Source organism: Microcaecilia unicolor, chromosome 2, assembly GCF_901765095.1.
Source record: "Microcaecilia unicolor chromosome 2, aMicUni1.1, whole genome shotgun sequence".
NCBI classification, from domain to species: domain Eukaryota; kingdom Metazoa; phylum Chordata; class Amphibia; order Gymnophiona; family Siphonopidae; genus Microcaecilia; species Microcaecilia unicolor.
The window spans coordinates 329,011,745-329,039,104 of NC_044032.1; the positions used below are offsets into that span (position 1 = coordinate 329,011,745).

The 27,360-nt window shown below is 46.0% G+C and overlaps 1 protein-coding gene across 1 annotated transcript in view; it reads left to right on the forward strand.

The window, feature by feature from the left end:
- DGKQ (diacylglycerol kinase theta) overlaps window positions 1-27,360 on the forward strand; it is a 679,503-nt gene that overhangs the window by 161,564 nt on the left and 490,579 nt on the right. Inside the window, 1 exon segment of the mRNA XM_030192090.1 lies at window positions 17,914-17,979. Within this exon segment, the coding sequence (XP_030047950.1) occupies window positions 17,914-17,979 (66 nt within the window).

Genomic DNA, 27,360 nt, shown 5'->3' on the forward strand with positions numbered 1-27,360 from the left:
GACTAGATCCGCAGTTGACGCAAGCTCCCTTGATGTCTGAGCAGTTTGCAACTGCAACATCTGCACCAGCTCCTCCCTGAGCATTGCTTGGAACTGCTTATTGAAGGTAGGCATCAGCAGAGGCAGGGGAGCCAGAAGAGAGGCAGCCTGAGAAGATGTTGATGTTATACCTGTAGTGGGGAGCTGGCTGCTGGGAGACGTCTGCACTGGCACCTCTTCCAAGGAGGTGGAGCATTCCTCCTGGTGCCAGCGCTTCTCAGGTACCAATGATGCTGATGCCCCCAGTGCTCCTAGCTCTATGCATCGAAAAGGGCCCGATGCTTATGCTTCTCATGCTTCCCTGTTGTGCAACATCACGGTCCTTCAGTGCAGACAAGGATGATGTCAAACCTGTATATACCCTTGGTGTTGGGTCCGATGTTGACTGGTCCTGGGTCCTACTCTCAGCACATGTTGAGGGAGGTGGAGACCACCTCGATACCGGTGTACTCCCAGTGGATGCTGAAGTCTTGGCAGCCATCGAAGTCGATGCTTCCGGTGCCAGTGTCAATGTATCGGCCTTCGAGGAGCCAAAAAGCTTCTCCTTTTGTACCTTCTGTGTCCTCAGCTGCATTTTCAAACAGAGAGAACAAAATGGTCAGGTCCAGGGCACCCAATGCGCCAGTTGTGTGGGTCCATCACGGAAATCACCTGATCACACTGGGCACATTTGAAGCTATTGGGGGGGGGGGGGGGGGGTCTTCTTGGGCATTGAGAAAAAGTTTGCGGCCAAATTAAACTCAGTTTTGAACTGGAAAAAAAGGGCAGTGTTCAAATCGAGGTCGGGGCTCTGGCCTTAAAGGGCCTAGCAATAAGCAAAAAGTAAAGGAAATTTAAGGGCCAAAAAAGTAAAAGATATTGAAAGGGTAAATGAAGAAAAAAATTATCCAAGAGGACCTGAAAACCCGCGCGGGAAGGTACAAGAGAAAAAGTATGCGCTTCAGGAGAACATGAGGACACGTCTTACCTGCTCCGTGGAAAAACAAAGACTAAGAGGATGGAGGGGACCTATGCTTTCGTGTTGGGCAGGAAGGCACCATAAGTACATAAGTAATGCCACACTGGGAAAAGACCAAGGGTCCATCGAGCCCAGCATCCTGTCCACGACAGCGGCCAATCCAGGCCAAGGGCACCTGGTGAGCTTTCCAAACGTACAAACATTCTATACATTTTATTCCTGGAATTGTGGATTTTTCCCAAGTCCATTTAGTAGTAGTTTATGGACTTGTTCTTTAGGAAACCGTCTAACCCCCTTTTTAAACTCTGCTAAGCTAACCGCCTTCACCATGTTCTCCAGCAATGAATTCCATAGTTTAATTTTGCGTTGGGTGAAGAAAAATTTTTTCCGATTTGTTTTAAATTTAATACACCGTAGTTTCATTGCATGCTCCCTAGTCCTAGCATTTTTGGAAACCATGAACAGACGTTTCACATCCACCTGTTCCACTCCACTCATTATTTTATATACCTCTATCATGTCTCCCCTCAGCCGTCTCTTCTTCAAGCTGAAAAGCCCTAGCTTCCTTAGTCTTTCGAAGTCGTCCCATCCCTGCTATCATTTTAGTCGCCCTTCAGTGCACCTTTTACAATTCTACTATATCTTTCTTGAGATGCGGTGACCAATCACAGTGCCTGCATATTGGGATGCTGCTAGAAAGTTCTGTGTTAATATCGCTAGTCATCATCCGTACTGAGCTCCGTCAGATAACATCACCCAGCTGTGAGATTATGAAGGCCTGCTTGTCCTTGTTCACTTTGAAAATTAGTTAACTGTATGCACTTTCTGAAAATTTCCCACTCTCAATGGTCAGTATTCAAAAGCTTTGCTTTTTAAAAATTCACCTTGAGCGAATGGATAAATTTTGTCTAGACAAGTTGTTATATGGCCAATATATATCCCATTTAAGTGGGAGAAGGACTAAAAGTTGTACAGATAGTGACAATATTCCACCAAGCGCTGGATTGCTTAATATAATATCTATATTAGTGGATCATATAAATAGCAATCTTAACTTTAAATGGATAACTTCACTGTTTAAGTTTAGGATATCTGTATGTAGCAGCTGTCCTACTGAATACTGACATGATTAGCTTTTATTTGTTTATTCATGTTTGTTCTAGTTTGCTTTAATGCCTTATTCACAGAGCAAGTCTAGACGATTTACAATAAAACCAAAAGTTAAGAGAAAAGAACTCCATTGATTGACAGAAAAGAAGTCACACATCCCCAAGCATTCATATCATAGAATAAATAACTTTAAAAATAGCTGCTGTGTTTCAGTGGTATCTCACTGCTTCCTCTTTTCCTGCATAGAAGAGAATGTTTTTTTACCTAGTGGTTAGGGTGGTGGACTCTGGTCCTGGGGAACTGAGTTTGATTCCCACTTCAGGCACAGGCAGCTCCTTGTGACTCTGGGCAAGTCACTTAACCCTCCATTGCCCCAGGTGCAAATAAGTACCTGTGTACAATATGTAAGCCGCATTGAGCCTGCCATGAGTGGGAAAGCGCGGGGTTCAAATGTAACAAAAATAAAAAATAAAATAATGTTTCATAACTTAGTATATAAAATGCTGCATAAAATATCTTTGTTAAGGGCTCAAAAAGTTCCCCAGTGCCTGGTTGCCTGGTACCCAAGATTTCTTGCTGCTGAATGATTTTTTTTATTGTTGTTCTTCCACAGAAAACACACTTCTACTTCACTGCTGCTATTCCTGTCTCTGAAAGCTTGAGCCACATGGGGCAGGAAATTCAGGAAGTCTTGTGAGATTTGAAACCACAGGACAGGTTGAGCATACTGCACTGCATAGCTCTAGTTTACAGAGAGCCAAATGGCTGTGGGGAAGTAGCAAGCATGTTCCTTCTGCAGCTTCAGTCGGCAAGGTGAGGGGAATAGGTGGCATTCTCTGAGAGACAGAGACTAGGGCCCTGATGTTCAGAAGCAAGTGCTGGCGCTAGAGGCCATTAGTGCCAGACTAGCCACCTGCATTTGCTCCCGCAGAATGCTGAAAGGGCTCGAGCATGGGGAACAATAAGTGCGCCTGCTCATACCGCAAGTTGCATTCAAATGCATGCTAAAGAGCTCATTACCTATTCCTCCCTAATGCTCAAAAGGACAGCGCACCAAACAAGGGCACTCCTGCAGCTGGAAATCTTACGCCAACTTGGAGCTGGTGTTAGGGTTGTGCCGAGCAGTGAGGAATAGGAAAAGCTGGAGGGATTGAGGAATTAAAACGCTACTAGCGCCTTCCGATCTGGTTCCAAGCACAAGGGTAGAGCATTATAGCAAAAAAATTAACACCCTCGTCTCCATCACACAAAAGAGTGCCGACAGCTCCCTGAGAAATGATGAGCTGGATATGTTTGGATTACTTGAGCAGAGATAGATACCTGAGAGATGGTGGGTGAAAGCAGAGCATGCAGTCCTTCTGATCCCAATTGCTAAAAATCACTCCTTTCTCCTCCCGTCCGTTCCCTCCTGGCATTCTGGGCATGCGCTGAAGAGCTGTTCTTAATGTACAACTCTTCAGTGCATGTGCCAGACACTGTCCTCTTGCTGAACTCTCATTCTCAATGCTATGAGCATGCCTAAATTTGCATCTCATTAGCATTGAGTATGAGGGAGTTTTTTTCTGAGCTGATCCAGTGGTAAATCTTCGGCACTGTTTGGAACAGCGATGGAGTTTTGAGCATCAGGCTGTGCGCTGATCCAGTGGTAAAACTCCGGTGCTGTTTGGAACAGCAATGAAGTTTTGAGCATCAGGCTGTAGGTGGGGGGGGGGGTCACGTGATGCCTGCTTCCTGATCAGTAGCAGGGGAAGCGAGCTCCGCAACTTCTCAGCTAAAAAGCAGCTAAATAAGCAGCGATTGTCACCCCAGTATCTTGTGCCGGCAGAATCTAAGGTGGAGAACCCACAGGCAGTGGCAGGTCAAGGCTTAAAGTGCTGTGTCGGTGGGTATGCCCACGAGGAGCCAGAGAGGCCTGAAGGGAAAAACTGCGCCAGTAAAGCCAGTGATAAAAATGGCGGAGGATCGGGAAATCCGAGGACTGCCAGAGAAGCAGGTTGGAGAGTGGGCACGGGAGATATCAATGACGGTGGTGACAGCACTGGAGGATCGGCTGAATAAGATCCAATCAGCGGTGGAAGAGATAAATGAAAAGTTTGACTCCCATTCTCGGAGACTCGAGGTTGAGCAGCGCGTGTCGGCACAAGAAGACACCTCACAGGGGATGGCGACTCAAATTTTAAATCTCCAAAAAGAGACAGCAGCACTGAGAGAGAAAGTGGAGGAGCAAGAAAATAGAAATAGACGAAATAACCTGAGGGTCATCGGGCTCCCGGAATCGGTACAGGACGCTGAATTTAACAAATTCTTCAGCACGTGGCTTCCAGACCAACTGAGAGTTGCATAGCGCGGAGAGGCTGGGCGGTGCGATCATGCGCACAGGATAGGAGCACGTAGAGAAGGCGAAGTGAAGCCCCGCACAGCCATAGTGCACTTCCCGATCTGGCTGCACAAGGAAGCACTGCTTAAGGCATTCCGCTCGAGAAAAGAGGCACTGGTGTACGAGGGCAACAGATTACTACTTTTCAACGACTACTCTGAGGGGGTAGCACAGCAGCGACGAGCTATGGCACCAGCTTGCACGACCTTGTACAAAAAGGGAATGCGTTTTGCCCTCCAATTTCCAGCCAAGCTACGGGTCTGACATGACGGGAAGCAGCTTGTGTTCTCTGAAGCGGCAGCGGCCCAATCCTTTTTGGACACTATAAACAAATCGGATCAGCAAGAGGGAGCGCATTGAAAGTAAAATGGCCGGTTGCAGTAAGTGAACTTGCAGATCTACGAGGGTTGGAGTCCGGGACTCTAAAGATTAGCCTGGTCATGTAATTTATGGGGACAGAACTTGTGGGCTCCATTTGCAGAGATGGCTCAATGTGCAGGGCAGCTGAGTTTGAGTTTGAATCTATGGGCACAGAAGAGACCATAAAGGTTAAAGTTATATTAATGGCAGTTGCCAGAGGTTACATGTTGTGGGGGAAGAAGTTGTTGGGCTGAGGGGTGTGTTGAAAGGTTGAGGAGGAGCGGGGCGGGTAATGTTTTTCCTGTTGCAGGGTCTGGGATAGGAGGAGGATGGTGAAATGGATGGTTTGGGTGGTAGGGGTTCGGGGAAGGGGGGGGGCTGGGGGTGTGTGTTTGGCGTGAGTGGGGCAGCAGGGGGGGAGGGGAGATGGGGACTGGATTTAGTATTAAAAGTGCTGGGCTAACGGCAGGAGGTGGGAGGAGCATGTGGGGCATAGAGATTTGTGGATGGCAGATACATGAGCTCAACAGGCTTAGCTAGGAGGCCTAGAGGGCAATGTCTTCAAGTACTTTGCTACTTATTGCGGGAGGTATGGATAATGGTTAAGTTAAAAGTTTTATCTTTAAATGTGGATGGTTTGCATTCCCCAGTTAAACGAACTAAAATATTATCTTGGATGAAAAAGAATGGGGTGGACATTGGTTACCTGCAGGAAACACATCTGACTACTACAGAGCAGGCCAAACTGAAAAGAGGGTGGGTGGGGGAAGTGGTGGGCTCCACTTTCAATAGCAGAAAGCGAGGGGTGGCTATTCTATTCCACAAACAGCTACCGTTTCATATCCACAAAATAATATCAGATAAAGAGGGCAGGTACATTATAGTGTTGGGTGACCTGTGGGGCAAAATGTTGTGCATGTGTAATCTCTATGGCCCAAATGTTTACAGTCATAAGTTCTTTTCAGAAATAGTGGCCCAGTTGATCCCATACTCGGATTATCAGAAAATAGTGGGGGAAGAGTTTAACATATGCGCCGATCCCACCATTGATTGCAAACCTGTTAAAACTAAAAACCCCGCAGGAGACAACAGGGGGGTCAACTTAGGGCTAGTGGATGTTTGGCGTCTACTTTACCCACATGAGGTGGATTTCACCTTCCACTCGCACCCACATAATTCCTATTCCCGATTGGATTACTTGTTAATATCACAACCACTTTTTCCTATAACCAAAGATGTACATATATTAGATCATACTCTGTCAGACCACTCAGCAATTTCATTGGCACTCTCATACTCTGAGGAGAGGAGGGAGCGGGTGTGGAAATTCTCTCCGGCATTATATAATGATGCAAAATTTCGTTCCTATATACAAGCCAAATGGTTAATCAATCCTTCAGTGAAACCCCAGAGATGGATGCAAACCTATATTGGGATGCCTCTAAAGCAGTGACGCGGTGCCATATACTGGCATATACTGCACGCCGTAAGAAAATACTAGAGGCCGAATTGTTTACTCTATCTCAGGAGTACCAATCTCTTAGACAGCAGCATATCCGTAGCTTAGACAAATCTCTACAGAGGAAATTAGGAGACCTAAGGAGGCGTATAGACCAGATTCTTACTAGTAGAGCGGAAAGGGACATCTATTATCAAAGGTTTCGCCTGTTTCAGTGGGGCAGTAAGGCAGGGAAATTGATGGCGAATTTAGTGCGTCCTTATTAAAAAAGACAGGTTGTTGTGGCCGTTAGGGACAGTGAGGGGAGGCAGTACCATCGGGAGCAGGAGATACAACAGCAATTTGTTAAATACTACCAAACTCTATATGAGGCCCTGGAATTTGACATAACAAGTCGTGATGATTTTTTTCCGGGATATATCCTTGCCCAAGTTTACCTCTGATCAGATATCTAGATTAAATAGGCCAATCCAAACAGCAGAGATCAGACAGGGTATACAGGCACTTAAATTGACAAAGGCCCCTGGCCCTGATGGATTTGGGCCAGAATATTATAAAATTATGTCTGATCTGATTGCATCCCCATTGGCTGGGTTATACAATGGATTGAGCCGAGAGGGGGCGGAGCTTCATCAAAATATGGCACATTGTTTTGCTGCCCAAACCAGGGAAAGACCCTCTGCAGGTCGGGTCATACCGACCCATATCGCTCCTTAACCAGGATGTCAAGCTCCTTGCGAATATCATGGCAAAGAGAATGAACGCATACCTACCGACGGTTATACATGAGGACCAGGTGGGCTTTGTCCCGGGTAGGTATGCCTCGATGAATCTTACCAGGGCGCTGGCAGCTATCCAGGTTTATAGAGGGAGGGGAGGAAGAGAGTCCATCGCAGGACTTGACATGGAAAAAGCGTTCGACAGTATATCCTGGCAATTTCTTTTTTGGGTGATGGAACAATATGGTCTACAGGGGCGATTCGTAGATTGGGTTAAGGCATTATACTCTAAGCCCAGGGCGCGTTTATTAGTTAACAATAACCTTACGGCCCAATTTGAATTGCAAAGGGGCACTAGGCAGGGGTGTCCAATGTCACCCCTCTGTTCTTACTAGCTGTGGAACCCCTAGCGATTAAAATCCGGAACAGCACAACAATTCGGGGATTGCGGGTAGGAGGTCAAGAGATACGATTAAATCTGTTTGCGGATGATATCTTGCTATATTTGGCAGATGCCTCCGCATTCCTTGAACCAGCTTTACAAATTGTTAAAGATTTTGGAGTCATTTCGGGACTCCGAGTGAACTGCTCTACATCGGAACTTCTACCTTTGGCAGGTAGAACACAAATAGAGCATTTCCAGCACCTCTCTATTCCTCCGGTGCAACAACCGATGCGGTACTTGGGTATTTACCTGAGTACAAGCCCACAAGTAATGTATCAAAGGAATATTGTAGATCAGATAGTCAGAATTAAACAAATCTGTCATCGTTGGAAGGATCTCCCGGTTTCTCTTTTTGGAAGGGTGGCCATGGCTAAGATGATATTGCTCCCAAAGTTGCTATACCCCTTGCAGACTCTACCTATATGGATCAAGCGTAAAGATGAGAGGTTATTCCGGTCTCTGCTGAGGGCTTTTGTTTGGGGTCAGAAGAGGTCACGCATAGGGTACCACACTTTGACTCTAGATAAGGAAAAGGGGGGGTCTCAATTTCCCAGATTTAAGATATTATAATATAGCAGCGTTGATGTGGCTAGTATTTGAAGGAATAAATGGGATGGTGTACCCCATATGCATTTATGTTTAAATCTTTTTATTATTAAACCGTGACAGAACCTAAACCAGACGTTACTCCAAATACAAGCACTTCCAAATGTCTGTACATGTCTGTCTAGAAGCAATATACAATTTTCTCCCCGCCCCCCACCCTCTCCCCCCTCCCCAAACCCCTCACCTCCCCCCCCCCCCCGAAAACTACCCCCCCCCCCAAGCACAACACAAGAAAACACTCATTGGTTCGTCCGGCACTGTCTACAACACTTGTCAATTGAGGAGCCTGCTACGAGCCAGTGGTTGCAGTGTGTCCCAAAAATTCGCCCACGTTTTTTGGAGCGCCCGGCCCTCTTTAGAGTCCATATCCTGCACTCCACGCCTCTGCAACTTCAGCAGTTCTATCATTTGTGACCTCCATGCTCCTATGGACGGCGCTCTGTTTTCTCTCCAATGAAGGAGGATGACTCGTTTCCCCATCAGGACCGCCCGCTGTACAAACGAGCCTGACAAGGTGGGTTTAACTTGTTTAAATTCTCCAAAAAGAAGTAAAGGCTGTCTCTGAAGTGCGCGTCCCCAATATTTCTTCGTCTCACCGAGAATAAGAGTCCACAATTGTGATGTGTAGCGACAAAACCAAAACATGTGAGCCAGCGAGGCGTGGGCCACCGCGCACCATGGGCAAGCATCTGAATGACCAAAGCCTGCCTTAAAGGCTCTCGCTGGGGAGACGTGCAGTCTTAATGCAAATTTATATTGCATCTCCCAGAATCGAGTGAAGATTGAGGTTCCGCGAATGGAGAGCAAGAATCTGTTCAGTACGTCTCCTGTAACCTCTGCCTGTAAGTCAATCGCCCATTTCCGTGCTCTGGTATGAAAGTCTATGTCCTCCGTTGAGTCCTGCAGGAACCTGTGATGATATTTTAGTGGCACTGAGTTTTGCGCTCCAAGCGTCATAGCAGTATTTAAAGTGTCCTGGACATCCTCGCTCAAATTACTCCAGCCCAAGGCTGTGATGTAGTGGTGAATTTGTATGTAGGCAAACCGATCGCGTTCAGTCAATCTAAATTCCTGCTGCAGCTCCGCAAATGGCCGTGCCTTGCCCTCCTCCGACACCAGCTGGTAAATGTATCGAATTCCATTCCTCCGCCAGCGGGCGAAGGCTGCTGATGAAGTCCCCTCAGGGAAGTCCGGATTGTTAAGCAGTGGTAAAAATGGGGTCGCTCTCCAGTCAAAGTTGTGCCTCTTGCATAGCCACTTCCACGCTGCTCTGGCTGCTATCATTAAGGGGTGTGATCCTAATCCCTCCTCCAACCCCTGTCCTCTAGAGTGTAATCCCCACCCTAGGTGTGCAGTGGGAGCCAGGCCCATCTCTAAGAGCGTAGCTGAAAAATCTTGCGTTCCGATTAACCAATCTCTTATGTGCCTCATGGCACACGCTATCGTAAGATACCGAATGCTGAGAAGTCCCATCCCCCCATGTGATTTTGGTTTTTGTATTACTTGTATTGGAAGTCTGGGTCTCCTCTGATTCCACAGAAATTGTTGTGTCAAGTGATTAAGGGCCCGCTCCTCTCTCGACCTCAGATACAGGGGCAACATCTGGAACACATAGAGCCATTTCGGCGCGATCATCATGTTGAAAAGACCCACCCGACCTGAGAGGGAGAGAGGGCACGCGCCCCACAATCGCAGCAGTTTCCTAGTTATCTCTAGAAGTGGGAGGACGTTGAGCTCGTACAATTTTTTCATGTCAGCTGGTATGGCGACTCCCAGGTATTTGATCTGATGCTGTGCCCATAGCAGGGGAAACAGGCCCCTTCATGTGTGTTTCACTGTCTCACTGAGTGGTAAAGCCAGAGATTTAGTTCTGTTAAGTTTGTAGCCCGAGAGGTGACCATAGTTATCTAGGACAGAAAGGAGAGCTGGCAAAGAGCCCTGTGGGTCACTCATCAGCATCAGTACATCATACGCAAGCACTTTTATTTTCTTCCCCGACACCTGGATACCCTTTATGCCGTTTTTCGCACGAATTTCAGCCAACAACGGCTCAAGAGTTAGCAGGAAGAGCAGTGGGGACAGGGGGCAGCCCTGCCTAGTACCCCTTTCAATGGCAAAGCTCTCCGTGAGGACCCCATTTACCCGAATTCTAGCCCACGGGTTTGTATACAATGACCCCACGACTTGAAGGAACCACCCCGTTAAGCCTCTGTCCTTCAGGACTTCAAACAAAAACGGCCATTCTACTCTATCAAAAGCACGCTCTGCGTCTAGACTCACAAGCAACTTGCTCGCCTCCGGTTGTTCCCCTGAGAGCATAGTCAGGATTAGTTTCCTGACATTCAGAACAGACTGACGGCCTCTCACAAAGCCTGTTTGCTCCTCTTGCACTAATTGTGGCATCAGGGGTGCCAGTCTATCTGCTAATATGCAAGACAACAGTTTAACTTCTACATTGATGAGTGAGATTGGTTGATATGAGCTAGGTTCTAGGGGATCCTTATCTTTTTTGGGGATGAGGCTAATGGAGGCCATATTCTCATGCAACGGAAGTCTGCCCATTTCCACCACAGAATTAAGGTAGTCTGTTAAGGGGCCTAGTATTTGTATTTTTAGCATTTTATAAAATTCGCCAGACAGCCCGTCTGGGCCCTGCGCGGAATGTTGTTTCAACACCCCTATGGCCTTCTGCAGCTCCCTCGCCGCCACCAGCTTATTTAACGAGTCTCGGTGTGCTGTCATGATATCCCCCAAGCCCCGTTGTTGCAAGTAAGCCTGAATAAGTACATTCGCGTTTGCCTTCTCTCGCTTCCCTCCATATAATGTGGCGAAGTGGCTTAGAAAGGTCTGGGCTATTTCTTTTAAGTTATTTGTAACCCCCCCCCCCCCTTCCTCCTTATGGCTGGAATGAAGTGTGGCTTCCGGGCGCCTTTTACCAGCCTGGCCATCATCCCGCCTGCCCTATCCCCAAATTTATAAAGTTGATATTTTCTAAATAGCAGGGATTTCATGGTCCGATCATGTAACGAGCTATTTAAGGCTGCCTTGATGGACATAAACAGCTCATAATGAGACTGAGTGGATTCCCTAGTGTATTTTCTTCTGGCCCCTCTCAACTCCTTTTCTAGGGCTACTACTCTCTGTGTTATTTGTTTGTTGCGTTTGCTGACGTAGGCTATTATCTCGCCTCTGAGCACCGCTTTGGCTGTGGACCAAAACAGGGCAGTGTCTCCTATGTGTTCAGAGTTATGTTCTTTAAATTCCTCCCATTTCTTTTGTAAATATAATTGGAAATCATTTGAGGAGAACAGGTACGCTGGAAACCTCCACCCTGGCGCCCCTTGGGAAGATGATCCTGTCTTAATGTCTACCCAAATGGGGGAATGGTCTGAGATCTCTTCCGGTCCAATCGTGGCGGACGTAATTGTGGTAAAGAGATCTTGGGAAGTAAGAATGTAATCTATTCTCGATTGCGTTTGGTGTGCTCTGGAAGTGTGGGTGTAGTCTCTCTCCTCTCCATGTAAAATTCTCCATGGATCTACCAGTCCTAATTCCTGGCAGAAGAGTTCGAGAATGGAGGGGGAGAGAACTGCGCGCTGTGACAATGTGTGAGATCTATCGAGGTCTGTGTCCATAACCAAATTCATGTCTCCAGCTAATATTAGTGGCTGTGCTCTCTGGTTCTGGTAGCGCGCTAATAATTGGGCGTAGAAATGTTGCGCAGAAGTGTTGGGGCCATAGACCGAGGCCAATGTGATCTCTTTCCCTTGCAAATTAAGCTGAACCCCCACCAACCTCCCTTCTCCGTCTTTAAACTGTAATTTTGCAGAGCACATGAGCGATTTGTGGATTAAGATAGCTACTCCCCCTTTACGGCCCGTGGCTGGGGAACAAAACACTTCTCCTACCCAATGGCGCTTTAGTTTCTCATGCTCTTCCTGGGAGAGTCTGGTCTCCTGTAGGCACGCTATTCCGACTTTATGACGATTAAGGGCTGCTAGAATTTTAGCTCTCTTGATTGGGGAGGAAATGCCTCCTACGTTCCGAGAGGCTAGGCGTACCTTACCCGTCGACATGTGCACCCGTGGATTTCCGAATTTGAGAGATTTGAACGTGTGTCATTACCCCGGGGCACCCAGCCTTGCTCCAGGGATCTTTCCCTCCCACTGCACACCTCTCCTCTGTAGCTCTCTCAACTGCTTCCGGTAAAATTATTCTATGTGCGGGACTGAACCGATAATATGTGCCTTCCCTTGTGTTCTTGTCTTGTGCTGCCCCCCTATAGAGCTCCTCCCCCCTCTTCTTCCCCCCAAAGCTACCCCGTCCCCTTCCCTTCCCAGCATCTAATAATCCCTCCCTATACATCTACCCGTGTGTTAATGGAGGAGCCCCTACCATGCACGAGGCCTTCCGCCCTACTTGTGCTGCTGTAATATGGGCTATCATCACTTACTGCACCTGTTGCAACAGCCAGAGCCAGATCACGCTATGCCATTCCCCGCATTCTGGGCCTTCTGTTCAGTCTGCGCTTGCTCTAATCCAGAGATGAATTCTTTTGCTGCCTGATCGGATTCAAACGCTCTCCATCTGCCATCATGGTGGATGCGTAGTACCGCAGGGTAGATAAACATAAATCTCATCTGGAGATCCTGTAGTCGGCGGCACAGTGGGTTAACTTTTCTCCGTCGTTCTTGCAAGGAGACCGAGTAATCTTGGAAGATTCTTATGAGATGTCCATCATACATGGTGGTCTCCCATTTTAGTCTGTATCCTCTCAGAATTTCCAGCTTGTGTAAATAGTTGTGCACCTTTAAAATGACTGCACGTGGGGCCTGTCGGCCATTTTGCACTCTTCCCACTCTGTGTACCCGTTCCAGACATAAGGCCCCTGAGTGATCCGACAGGGCAAATTCTGACTTCAGCCATTTCTCCACCACGGTGGCTAAAACGGTGTCACTGAATGATTCTGGCATGCCGATTAGACGCAGATTACTGTGCCTGGACCTGTTCTCGAGGTCATCCAGCTTTCCATTAAGCGCTTTCACAGTGTCCTGCAGCTGCGTTACAGACTGCTGCAGCGGGGGATGGGAGTCCTTGAGCTCTGAGAGTCGGTGCTCCAATTCGCCGGCCTGCTTTGTGACATCTGTCAGCCTGATTTCAAAGCTTCCTATCTGGGCTGACAGTTGCTCGAAGCGCGGTTCCAGCGCTCGTGTCACTGCGGTGGTTAATTGGAGGAGCTGCTCTTCTGTGAAGGTAGGCCCGCCGCGTGGCGCCTGCCGATCCGCGCTCAAGTCTGCTGCTTGTGGTTTCTCTACCTCCTTTTTTACGCTCCAAGCAGGCATGGTTTTACTCGGCTTTTCGACAAATTTGTCCATCCACGACTTCTTCACTCGTTTAAGGTCTTTCCGACGGCTCAGGGCAGAAAAATGCCGATAATTGACGGTTTTGGGCGTTCGGCCTCGGAGAGCAGAGATTTGCGTCTTGCTCTCTCAGCACATCACGTGACTCCCCCCCATATGCATTTATAAACTTGCTTCATGTGCCACCTGGGATGGGTACCAGGTTCAATTGGCAATACTCGTTTCTGAGACCTATGCGTATGGCTTGGACTTGGTGGAGAAAGAAACAAGCACGCAGTCCGTATGCCTCTCCCTTTATGACCATGGTTGGTTTGCAGGGGTTCCAGGCGGGGATGGGCAAGTTGGTCTTTCAACAATGGGCAAAGCATGGGTGTAGTACTATAGGGCACTTGCTCTCATCGGGGGATGAAGAGCAGTTCATGACCTTTACTCAAGTGAGGGAGAGATGGACGATACCCAATGCCCATCTGTTACAGTAAATGCAAATACGGCATTATTGGCAACAGCAGCAGAGACAGCATGGGGAAAGGGGGAAATCAGGGAAGTTAGATCAAGTGATGAGGGCATTGCCCCCGGAAGGTAACAGACTTTCGAATTGGTATAAAATAGTGAAAATGTCCATTCCAGAGGGGGGGGGGGGGGGCTGTTGGGATATATTGATAGGTGGAACGAGGAGTTGAGCACGCAATATTCCCAGGTGCACAATAAGCTTTTCCATAAGACACTATATGAGATGGTCAAATCTGCAGAGTGGCAAGAAACGCAGTATAAGCTGCTCCACAGAGCATATATCACAAGGAAGCAAGGGACACTGATGCATTTGTGGGAAAGCGACATATGTCAAAAATGTTATGCAGGGATTGGAACACACCTTTTTAGAATGCCCCAAACTGACTTTGTGGAATGGGGTCTTTGCCACGCTGAATAAAGTTCTCCACCAAGAGGTGGGATGGACTTACCCAGCTCTGCTATTGGGTGACCAAGTGGGTCTGCTTACACAGGGTTTGTCGTACCCAAAAAGAAGATTCTTGTATATGACGGTGTTGGCAGTTAAAAATATTATACTACAATTTTGGATTCAGGAGGAGCCTGCTCCATACACTAGCTAGGTGACCAAAGTTTCTGACTTGGCAAAATATGAGGGCAGGATATACGCCCACTTGCCAAATGCAACTGTTAAGCAATATGTCTCTCTCTGGCATAGACTTATGGAGGTAATCTCCTCAGCTGAGTGAGGGGGGAGGGAAGGGAGGGGGGACTGGGGGGGGGGTTGCGAGGGAAGATTGGAGGTTGGTGTGAATGGTGAGGATTTGGATGCATGCAAGATAGGGATATTGCTGCCAGGAGAGAGGAAGAGAGCATGGGGGTGATGACTGTATAAACAAAAACAAAAAAAGGTCAATGTGAGACGACTGTTATCAGGGCATGTGACAGGAGGTGAAAATATTGGTAATAATTCTATGTAAAATGTTGGTATTGTATTTCACTGACACTACATGGTGTAATGTATACCCTGCACATTGATGTTGTGTTGTTTTACATTGGTGTTTAATAAAAAGAATATATAAAAAAAAGGCTGTAGGTGAAAGTTGGGGGGGGGGGGGGGGGGCGTATGACAGAGAGACTGGATGAAGGCTGAGTTGGGTAAGAAACTAGGTGAAGACGGGGGGTATACGAGGGAGAGGGAGACTGGGTGAAGGCTGGAGGGGTGCAAGAGAGAGAGAGACTTGATGAAGCCTCCTCTACTTGCCGTCTCCTCCATCTCCCTATCCTTAGCGCTTCCCACTCCCCCACACATCTCCTATCCCCATCTCCTCCAGTTACTCTCCTTCCATATCTGATTCATTATCCAATAACTCCTCCCACCCACCAATCATTTTACATTAGCCCCTTCAACAGAACTACCCCAGCAGAAACACCCCTCCGTGAGTTTGATCTAGCACACACTATCCTGTGGCAGTTTCCTCCATCGCCACAGCTCAGTTTTGCACACAGCTTTTGTGTGTAGAAATCATTTTCCCCACATTTATTGGTTATGCAGGAATTGCTCATCTTTCCAAAAATACTAGGACTAGGGGGCACACAATGAAGCTACTAAGTAGTAAATTTAAAACTGGAGAAAATATTTCTTTGCTCAATGTGTAATTAAACTCTGGAATTCGTTACCAGAGAATGTGGTAAAAGCACTTAGCTTAGCAGAGTTTAAAGGTTTGGATAATTTCCTAAAAAGAAAAGCCCATAAGCCATTATTAAGATGGACTTGGGAAAATCCACTGCTTGTTTCTAGGGTAAGCAGCATAAAATCTGTTTTACTTCTGGGATCTTGCCAGGTACTTGTGACCTAGATAGGCCACTGTTAGAAACAGGATACTGGGCTTGATGGGCTTTGGTTAGATCGGATTTGCTGATTCAGTTCCAGATTCTATAATTGTTCCCTAAAGATTTTTCTTTAAAAGTGGAGAGGTGTGGTAGCCATGTTAGTGGAAAGAACTTCTAAAGTTCTTGGTGGTGTTCTCAACACCACTCTTTCTTTTGAACCTCGTATTATACAGGTTGTATTTTTTAAACTCCAACTGCTACGTTGAATTCGTCACTTTTTCAGTGCTATGCATTTCAGTAGTTTGGTGCAAGCCATTATTTTTACTTATTTTAGGTTTAATTTCTTTTATTGGTTTTCAATACAAATATAAGCAAGAGCTCACAACATAGCAACAAGCAACATTTTACAAAGTATGGCAATACTGGAGCTCACATTTAAGAAGTAGCTATCCATATCTAGGTTCAAATTAAGTTAAGAAAAGAGAGAGGTGGGAAAGGGGGTGGGCTGGAGGATACAAATCAAAGTATAAAGCATGCATAGGCCATAAGAAACATCTAATTTAGTGCTTATCGCTGTACAGTTTCAAAATAAGATACAAGTGGTAGCCATTTTTCCCTATATGAAGCAAAGCGAGAAGATTTCTTTACAAGGTGCGATTCGTATTTGTAGATTTGGAGCAATAAGTTTAACTTATTTTGATTACTGTAGTATTTTATGTATGCCTCTTACAACAAAGCTTTCCTTAAATCTGCACAGTTTCTTCTGCCGCTCTCATTTCTCTTCATTGCTGCCATTCCAGGCCATTGTTTGTTTAAACTGGCTTGTATAATATTTAAAATGTTGATGGTTTATTCCTGCTTATATCCTTATTTTGTGTTTCATTTCCTACTGCTAATAGTATTGATAGAGCCAGAGATCCATTTTGTTGTTACTACCTTCTTTTTTATTTATTTATTTATTAATTTATTTAATTTATTTATTTGCAGCATTTGAATTCCCCATTTTCCCACACATTAGCAGGCTCAATGTGGCTTACAAGTCACCGTATTTGGGAGCTCCAATACGGTCAGTGTTAAAAAAAAAAATACAAATAGTTTCAGGAGTTAGGTATAAATTATATCTTGAGGACTTTTTTTTACCTACCAAGCCCCCTCATTTTTGGATATCTCTTCCATCGGTTTTGCAGTCTTCTGTTTTTTTACTATCCTTTCCATAAAAATGTGAAAACTTATTTGTTTAAGAATGTTTTTGGTTAATGTCACTTCTTGTTAACTTTGTTTCTGTGATTTGTTACTTGTTTTGAACCAATTTTGTGGGAGTTGGCAGGATACATTACATTACATTGGGTCTGCCCCAGTATGATATAGCAACGCTTATATTCTTGTGTTCTTAGTTCAGCAAAAGGTAGGAATACCAATTTCAGCTGCATTGAAAGGAGTTATTCCTAAGGGTGTGTATAGGTTAGGGGAGTAAAAGTATGCATGTAGGTGGTATTTTTGGATCTTTTGCTAAATTTTCAAACAAAAATCTATCTACAAAAAAATAATGTACAGGTGACCTCATCAACATTTCAGAGTGAATGTACTTGCATACTTTTGCTTTGAAAATTAGTGCAAAGTGGTTCTCTCAGTTTGGGCAGTTTGAAAATTGCCACCTACATTAGAGCTATTGGGGTAAATATTCTGCCGGTGGAATATAGTGGGTTTTTTTTTTTTAAACACTGACTGTGACCAGCTAAATTAGCTCCGGACATTCATTGCTAATTAAAAGTACCCTGGCCTCGCTTCTGCTCCTTTCACACCTACTGGACCACCAATGATAGCTCTCCACCCCCCACCAGATCTACCTCCTATCAAGCACATTGGGATGTTCTTGGGGGAGGGGGGATTGCTAATGTTGCAGGCTAGGGGTGGGGGGATAGCCAGAAAGAAGAAGGACTGCTTCGGGGGGGGGGGGGGGGGGCTCAGGGGGAGATGAAAATTTTAAAAAAAATCAATTTATATAGGTCCCAGCTGATATTCAGTGCTGGGACCTGCATAGCTGCACAGACCAAGTTAGGACAGCTTTTGAGATTTTTTTAAAATTGTAATTATGATATTGTGATATGCAGACAAAAATTGTAACTTCTCTTTCCTTAAGTATCTATCTCTGTTCTTGCAGATGAAGAGGATGCTGATGGCTCATTACAGAACACTGTAAAGGATGCCCAGAGTTTAGCCGATGCAAGTATGTACAGTTTTTTTAATTAGAATATTAATCTATAACAATTCCATACATTCAGGAAAAAAGGAAATTATACCAAATTACAGAAAAATTCTCAAAACAATAATCTGCATGTAGATATAAAGTAACGTAGCCCACATCAATGGGGGGAGGGAGAAAAGAAAAATACAAAAAGTAATAACAGAAATCAGAAAAAGCTTACTCGTCTATGTTTGATCCCCTGTGGTACTTATAAAGATACCTCTTACTCCTTTAGCACCAGTATCCCACTAGCAGTTTGCTTTTACCTTTAGTGGAGACAATGAGAAGGCATAGCGGCGCTGATGGAATATAAAACTCGGCCCTCTCCAACTTTTCCTTTTCTTAACAGCAGCTTGGACAAGACATTGGTGGCCCCCTCGCCATTCTCATTGATTTGTCACTGTTTAAGTCCATGAGGAGAGCTCTATTTAATTACCCAAATGTGTCACTGGTTTCATTATCACCATGGTGACTCTTTGAAGGAAGCTTGGATTGCATAGCAGCACCTTTACTATTTCACTGTTGCACCACGCCCTTCATAGGTGTCTTTGTTGTTCAAAGCAAGTTTGTTCTTTTGTGTTTGTGTATAGTGTTTTGCAGTGGAGAGATTGTGTGTTGGCCGTACTAAGGTGACATCAACACTTTAAATTCAATTTAGTTTGTTTGTCATAACATCAGACATGGTTTTATAATATTTTGGAGAATCTGATGTTGAACTGTTAAAGGTATTAATTGTGACTATTTTACTTTTATTTATTTATTTTTCCTGTGTGTTGTAGGACAGTTATAGATGTAAGCCCCGCCCCCTGGTACCACCCATAACCCCGCCCCCTTTAGCCTCCCCAAACAGTTGGGCCACCGACCGCCTATGATAGCCTTGCTTATAATCATGCTCACTTATCCAAAAGAAATCTCTCTGAAGTGTGATGGGTCAAAAAAGCATAGTGTTTTTCCTTGTCAGGTTATCAGACATTTACAGGAGAACCTTAAAAAAAAATGTACCCCCAAATATCAAAACTTTAGACCTTAAAACAAAGAAAGCTTTCCTTCTTAACTGTGTGGCCCAAGCCATATCATGGAACACTTGAATTTTTTGGCTGCAAAATAGATCTGTCTTCTTAAAGTAGGATTTCAACACCAACAATTTATCCCTCTCAGTAGTGAATGTAACATGTAGGGTAGCTGTAGTTGAAATATTGTCAGAGGAACTTTCTGAAAATGTATTCACATCTAAAGAGCCCCCTTCCAGGGAGTCAAAGGTTCCTTCAGTCACATGCTCAACATGAGAGCAATTTGGAATATAATAAGATGAAGAATGTCAAGCAATGTGAATATCCTCAGAATTAGAAAGAAAGAACAAAAACCTTAAAATATTTTTATAATAGAATCTTGTTATGAGAAAATGTAAGAACCTCAGGTTTCTGGACCTCTGCAAATTTTTTAAGTCTCTCAATCCATAGATGGACGAAGAGGCTATCTTTAATCGCCAAGGTATCAGTAGTTTGTAGGGTTGAAATTTGAGGCTCCACAGACTGGAGTCTTATCTATCAAAGAATAGTTCTTCTCCATTTTATCCAAAGCCTTAACTATTTCCTGGGGAAAAAGACACAACTGGCTCACAGCATGGCTTTAGTTTGGGTAACAACTGTCCAGATATCTTTTAAAGTAATATATCCCATGTAGAATCACCAACTAAACTAGTTGCATCCAGAGCTAAACACATAACCTGTTTGGGTAGTAAGACCTTGAAACCCTCACTTAAGAAAGGAGGGGAATAGTAGCTGCCCCACTGATTTCCCTCTTCGGAGCTGCTTGGTTTGAAGATGGATCAAAAGAGGAGCTAGGCATAGGAGATAGGGTCTTATCAGTGAAGCTTATTGACACATATGCTTGAGGAGGAGCATATGTGGTGTTTGTTCATAGGGCCCAAGAGGGGTGCTAACGACAGGAGCACTTTTAGGTTTAGCTTCCCTTTTTCCCATTACTAGGCAATAATTCAAAGAGAGAAAAAGAAAAAAAGTATCACTCAAGTCCAATAAGTTGAAAAGTACGCCTTCAATGAATTTCTACACACCCACTGAATTATCGTGTCCCTCAGCGTTCCTGCTCCTCCTTCCAAAGTCCAGGGCAGGTGTTTCAACTCAAATTTATGCCAGCCTCCCTGATCTATCCCCAGTCCTGGTTTCTGTTTCCCTAGGGATCAATCCAAAATATGTTTTGCTTGTGCTGCTAGATCAGTGATTTTCAAATTTTTTCATTTTGCGGCATTCATACAAAGTGCAAAACTTTTCGGCACACCACTGGAATCTAAGCCATACCCACCCATCCCCGCTAAGATCCATTCTATCCCCACCCATCCCCGCAAGTAATGTCCTTCATTGTCAGGCTTCTTCCCTGGAAGCACTGGGTTTGTGAGCCCTTGGACCACTACCGTGGAGCGGCAGTGGCAGGCAAGGTCACCTTCAAAGCAGAGACGAGGCAAGACTGGACTGGAACCCCGGACTGGAGTTCTGCACTGGAATACATAGGACTGGAACGCACCAGACTGGTACACACTGGAGTGGAGCCCACTGGACTGGAACACACGGGACTGGAACCCGCTGGTCAGGAACACACTGGACCTAGGCTTCACCTACGCTTAGCCACCGTTCCCTGAGGGTTGAGCCCTCAGGTTCGGGCAGCCGGCAGGGCTTACAGGAAAACCGGAACTGGAACTAGGAAGCAGGATACAGAAGTGCCCCCAGTGACCTAGGCGAAAGCAAGGCAGACAGGCAGGGAATGTCCGGGTTCTGGCAATAGTCAGGTCTGTCCACAGGCAGAGAATATCCGGGTTCAGGCAGTAGTCGGGTCAGGCAGCAGGCAGCAAGTTTCGGGGTTCAGGCAGTAGTTGGGTCAGGCAGCAGGCAGAGAGTAGTCAGATTGAGGCAATGGTCAGGTCAAGTAGCAAGACTATGCCTGGAGCTCTAGTAGCAAGAAGTACTGGCAGCGGACAGGACTAGGGCTGAAGCTCCAGAAGCAAAGGAAAACACACACGGGAAAATCAGAAAGCTAAACACAAGAAAACTAGTAAAGCTGTATAGAAGCTAACAAGAAAGCTATGCCCAAGCTAACTAGTCATAAGCTAGACACTCACACTAAGCAAAACACAGGAGAACTAGTAAAGCTGTACACAAGCTAACAAGCAAAGCTATGCCCAAGCTAACTAGTCACACGCTAGGAACTCACACAACACAACACACAGGAGAACAAGTAAAGCTGTACACAAGCCAACAAGAAAAGCTATGCCCAAGCTACTAGTAACAAGCTAGAAACTCACACTGAACTGGACAAGGTAGCAGTGCACAGAGCACTCTAACATACCAGGGACCTTAGACGATGCAAAGGCAAAGGCTGCAGTCTCTAAGTGATTAATAAAGCCCTTCAACACCTGAGGAGCAGCTGCAGCCATCAGTAAGCAACTACGGAGGCTGTCCAGGCACAAGCAAGAGACACAAGTCCGGTAGCCTGGAAGAACTGGACCAGACTGGGCTGAAGTCTGGAACAGGTAGGAACAACAAGACAAACTATGGCAGCCACTGGCTCTGGCCACCAGCGGTTGAGAGGAGCACAAACCAAGGAGCAGGCAGAGCGCACACAGAACATAGAGAGACTTAGAATACCTAGGTGCAGCACAGAGGAGCAAACAGAGCCAGGCTGGAGACAGAGGTAGAGCTAACTCAGGCAGCACCCCCAGGTGCAGTAGAATGGAGTAATTAGAGCCATGCTGGAAGCAGCCAGCACACAGAAGGAAAACTACTCCAGAAAGGATAGGCAGAAGCCAGCTTAGAAGCTGACCCCCAGAAATAAGGTAAGTCTGAGGGTGGTCACGGCCACAGATGTGACATCCATCCCCACCCGTACCTGTAACCTTTAGAAGTAGTTATTTCATGGGAGGAAGTAATGTCACCAGACAACATGGTCACTTACTGAAAGAGCTCCCGCTCCCCCACAGAAACAAATCACAATAAAATCAAGTCCAGCGCGATAAAACGAGCAAGAATCGCGAACAGATGTTAGCAGACTCAAATCAGACTACAACGGAGAAGAACGGAAAGACAGCGACCATAGATTTCTCTCGCTTCACCTTCCCCGGAGGAGCGCTGCACAGAGAAAACAAGATGGCGGAGGCTCGTAAGGCCAAAGAAACGGCAGAGACGGAACCTCAGGCGGCGCCACAAACGCTAGAAGGACCCGGAGAGGAGCTCCCTGCAAGCCTACAAACGTGGCTACAACAGATAAGCTCCGATCTCAAGGTGCTCCGAACCGAGGTGTCAACATTAGGTTCGGATCTACAAGGAGAAATCCGCGAGTTGGGAAATAAATTAGAAGAGATGGAATCACATGTGGAAGAGCACAGTGAAACACTGGAGACATTGCATCACCAAATCGAGGATATACGCGATGACCACCAAGGCCTCTTTGATAAGATAGAGGACTTGGAAAACCGAGGCCGCCGCAACAACCTGCGATTTCGGGGTCTCCCAGAAACTTCAACATACCAAGATAGTGAGCAGGTGACACAAAAACTGGTCAGTGAACTACTGTCAATAAATGGAGACAACGTGCCAAGCGAGACTGTCCAGATAGAAAGGGCACATAGAGCGCTGGGCCCAGCGCGAAATAATAATGCTAAGGACATGATAGCTTGCTTTACCAGCTTTAAACTCAAAGAGCGTATTTTGAGAACAGCGCGCCAAAATCCTGGCTTCACATGGGACTCATACACAATTGAAATCTACCAGGATCTGGTCGCAGCGACTTTAAAACGGAGAGGAGAGCTAAGAACTTTTACAAGACACCTGAGAGAGCTCAAAATCCAATACCGCTGGCGACACCCTTTCGCCCTGGCTTTCTATAAAGAGGGGGAAATGTACCAAGTGAGATCTTTGGCAGAGGCGAGAGAGGTATGCCCCGAAACCAACCCAGGATAAGAACAAGTGGAGGCCGGACCGGGGAAGAAAAGTGCACCACGAGCCCCTCCACCGAAATGGCAAAGAATGGGAAATGGCCCATGCAGGCTCCAAAGACAGTAATCAGGAGTTCGGATCACATGAGAACTGTTAAATGCGACAACAAGAGCAAGAACTCATTAAGAGAGAGAAGTCTGGCAAGAAGTTAACTTGTGGACTTGGTTTTCCATGTTTGAGGAGTTGTTTAGAAGCATTGGAAATCAGATGTTTCTGTGGGGTGAGTTGTAAGCGGGAAACATGTTCCTTCCTCCATTATTAGGCACTCAATGGTTAAACAAGGGGTGCCACAAGCAGAAGTGGAGGGAGGGGGGAAGGGAGAGGGAAGAAAGACAAGGGTGAAGGGTGGGCAAGGGGTGAGAAGACATTATATTAAATATATACTGGGGAGGTCACGTGATGCAGTTGGGGCAGTAGCAACGTTTTTGTGCTGCTCCGTGAACCCTGCTCACTCCCGGCGCCCTATGAACTGAATTGGCCTCAGAAATACTGACCCGGTCCCGTTGGAGTGTTGCGGAAGGTATATGGACCCATTCCTCGTTCCCATGCCACTTGGAAGCACAAGGAAGAGCTCAAAAAACGAAAAAGAAAAGCTCCCTGCAGCGAGTGGCGAATCCAAGATGGCGGCCTCATCACCGCGAGGCGAAGCTGAATTTACCGCCCGACAGCTTGCGCAATTAGTAGCGGCGGTGAGTACCGCATTGGAACCCCGATTCCTCGCTTTGGAGGGGCAGTTGGAGAAACTAGATGGCCGGCTGACAGAGATCGCCAGCAGAACCATGGAGGTTGAAAAGAGAGTCTCTGAGCTGGAAGAGACTTGGCAACACCATGAGCCTGAACTCTCCACCCTCAAAAAACACCTGGCTACCCAAGAGGAGAAGCTGGATGAGCTGGAGAACAGAGCTAGACGTTGTAACCTCAGACTGGTGGGCCTGCCTGAAACAATCCCTGATAAAAACCTGGGTACGCTGCTTGAAGGCTGGCTTTCTAAAGAATTTGCTATATCAGACAGCAGGGGCCCCTTATGCATTGAAAGGGCACACATGCTGGGGAAACCACGCCAGAATGGATCAAGACCCAGAGTGGTATTTATTAAAGTTCACAACTATATTCACAAAGAGGAAATCCTACAGGGGTTCAGCCAGAAAAGGGATTCCCTAACTTACGCGGGTGGCCAGATCCGCATATTTCAAGATTACTCAGCCAATGTACAAGAAAGAAGACGGAAATTCCACCCGGTTTGTGCGACTTTGATTGAGCAAAACATCAGATTTATGCTACTTTATCCTGCCACATTAAAAATTATGAAAGACGGGAAATGGGTGTCTTTACACCGGAACATTCAGCATTGCAATATATCAACCAAGAGCTACAAAGACAAGAAGCACCGGCTTGATCCGGTTTTGGGCACATTGTGGTGAGCATAACTTGTGATTGACTGAACTGCCCTGACGGGATAAATAATATTGCAAAGATTTTATACACAGAGGTTATAACTTAACAGGTTTAATTGTAACGAAGGGGGGCCTGGGTGGGGGGAGCAGGGGACCGGCATGTTGTGACTCCACCTAGATGGGGATATCCCTCTCGAGGCATTTTTGGGAACAAGGGGGGGAGGAAAGGGGGTTAGGTATAGGAAGGAGGGGAGGGAGGGGGTGGGGGAGGATGGGAGGGGGGTGACAGGAGTGGGGATAGGTAGTAGAGTAGAGGGAAGGTTCTTAATGGTATCTATTCTTGCACAGGAAGTGTTAGGGATGACCCATGTTCTCCCACATATTATATCACATATCCTCTGGGGGAGGCTGGGCTCCCGGAGGGTCACCCTGATGATATTCATAATAGTACCAATGAAACAGAGAAGAGATTAGTCAATCTGAAATAAAAATATTATCATGGAATGTATCAGGCATTACATCACCTGTAAAGCGCTATAAAATCCTGACCCAGATAAAGCGGCAAGGTATAGATATTGCCTGCCTGCAGGAAACAAAACTGTCCGATATAGAACATGGGAAACTCTGTCAGCAATGGGTAGGTGAAAGCCACTTCTCCTCTTCGGGTAATAGGAAGAGTGGGGTCGTAATACTCGTCCAAAAGGGACTACCTTGTACAACCAAATTAGTCCACAAAGACACTGAAGGACGCATTGTGCTCTTACAGATAAATTACCAAGGGCAGAAGTTTTACATCTGTGCAATATATGTCCCAAACGCTTATAGCCCAAGTTTTTTCCAGACCCTTATAGCACTAGGGCTGCAGCATAACGATGCTCCCTGGATTTGGGCGGGAGACTTTAACCAAGTACTAGACCCGAGTTTGGATAGATCCTCACCCACAGCTATCCCAGGGTCAGGGAAAGGGATACCAGCACTCTGCAAATATCTCCAACTAATTGACCCATGGCGTACCCTCCACCCTACCACAAAGGATTACATGCACCAATCTAAGGTCCATCGCTCTTGGTCCAGAATTGATTACATATTAATATCACAATCCTGGTTTTTTAAAGTCCAGAGGGCCACTATTGGCCCCATGGAGATATCAGATCATAATGTGATTTGGGTGGAACTTAACATAGGAAGGGGTGGTGGAGAGGGTAACAAATGGAAATTCCCTGCATATTTGTACCAGGATAAACAACTATTAACTCACCTACAGGAGAAATGGCAATTATATGAGGACACACCTGACATCGTGTGACTCGCCCATAACATATTGGGAGGCTTCCAAGGCGGTTATGAGGGGGGAAGTGATAGCATTCCAGTGTGCTAGGAAAAAGCGCCTGGCAGCTGGGATACTGCGCTCAGAGACAGCATACGTGAAGGCAATGAGGAAATATTTAGGTGAGCCTACAATAACTAACAGAGACTCAATGTCAGCAGCGTTAGTAGCATTAAACTCCCTTATACATGAACAAGCCATGAGACAACTAGTAGCACGGCGCCTAAATTTTCAGCGATTCGGGAATAAATCTGGGAAGCTGTTGGCAAGGGTGGCAAAGGCAACTACTGCACAGCGATTTATACCAGTGATCGAGAACTATAGGGGGGACAAACTTACCCAATTACAAGATATAGTAACTACATTTTATGAGCACTTTACGCAGATGTATACTCCCAGAAACAGGGTCCAGAGCCCCCCGACTAAAGATTACTTAGAAGACGCAAAAATGCCACAGTTGTCAGAGGAGGCCCGCCAAACATTGTCTGCGCCACTACAGACACAGGAAGTATTTAAATATTTAAAGTAATAAAAGCCTTGCAAATAGGCTCGGCACCAGGATTAGATGGCTTCTCCAATGAATATTATAAAATGCTGACGCCACAACTGTGCGGAGCTTTGGTGGATTATTTAGATGCAGTAATGGCTAGGGGATCCTTTTCGCCCAGAGAGAACGAGGCGTTGATTACATTAATCCCTAAGCCGGGTAAACCTAAAGACCAAGTAGAATCTTATAGACCCATCTCCCTTATTAATGTTGATGTTAAGATCCTGTCCCGAGTACTGGCAAATAGACTGATGCCCCATATGCCAGTGCTGATCGGAGAACACGAGGTAGGGTTTGTTAAGGGTCGTCAGGCGGTTCAGCAGGTACGGAAAGCACTCTTAGCAGTGGCGTATGGGCAAGCTACGGTAGATCCCCTCCTATTAGTCAGCTTAGACGCAGCCAAGGCGTTTGACAAAGTTAATTGGGATTACCTGTTTCGGGTGCTTGAATACACGGGATTGGACGGGTTTTTAGATGCCATACAAGCACTATATAAGAATACCACAGCACAAATAGTAATAAATGGCACCAGATCTATGCCCTTTCAAGTAGAGCGCGGTACCAGGCAGGGATGCCCATTGTCTCCTCTACTGTTCCTTTTATATTTAGAGCCGCTTTTGCGCACAATGCTGCTAGACCCAGATATACAGGGAGTCACACTACACGGGAATTTAATAAAAACGCTGGCTTTTGCTGACGATATGTTCCTTACCCTCACCCAACCGAAGACCTCAGTCCAACGTTTACTAGAAGTCATAGACGAATTTGGGTTCTACTCGGGATTGCAATTAAACTTACAAAAGTCATTGGCCCTCCCGATACAAGAAACAGTGCAAAAGGAGTGGGAAGGCCCGTTCCCTTTTCAATGGGCTGTGGGCACACTTAAATACCTAGGGGTCTATATCCCGAGGGACTTAACAAATCTGTATAAAGAAAATGTGGACCCCCTGAAGAAGCACACAAAAGAGGCTTTGCAGGGATGGCAGGGCTTACCCCTGTCTTTGAGGGGAAGAATCACTTTGTATAACATGTTTATTTTTCCCAAATGGACATATGTCTTTCAGATGATCCCTGCTATATTGGGGTATA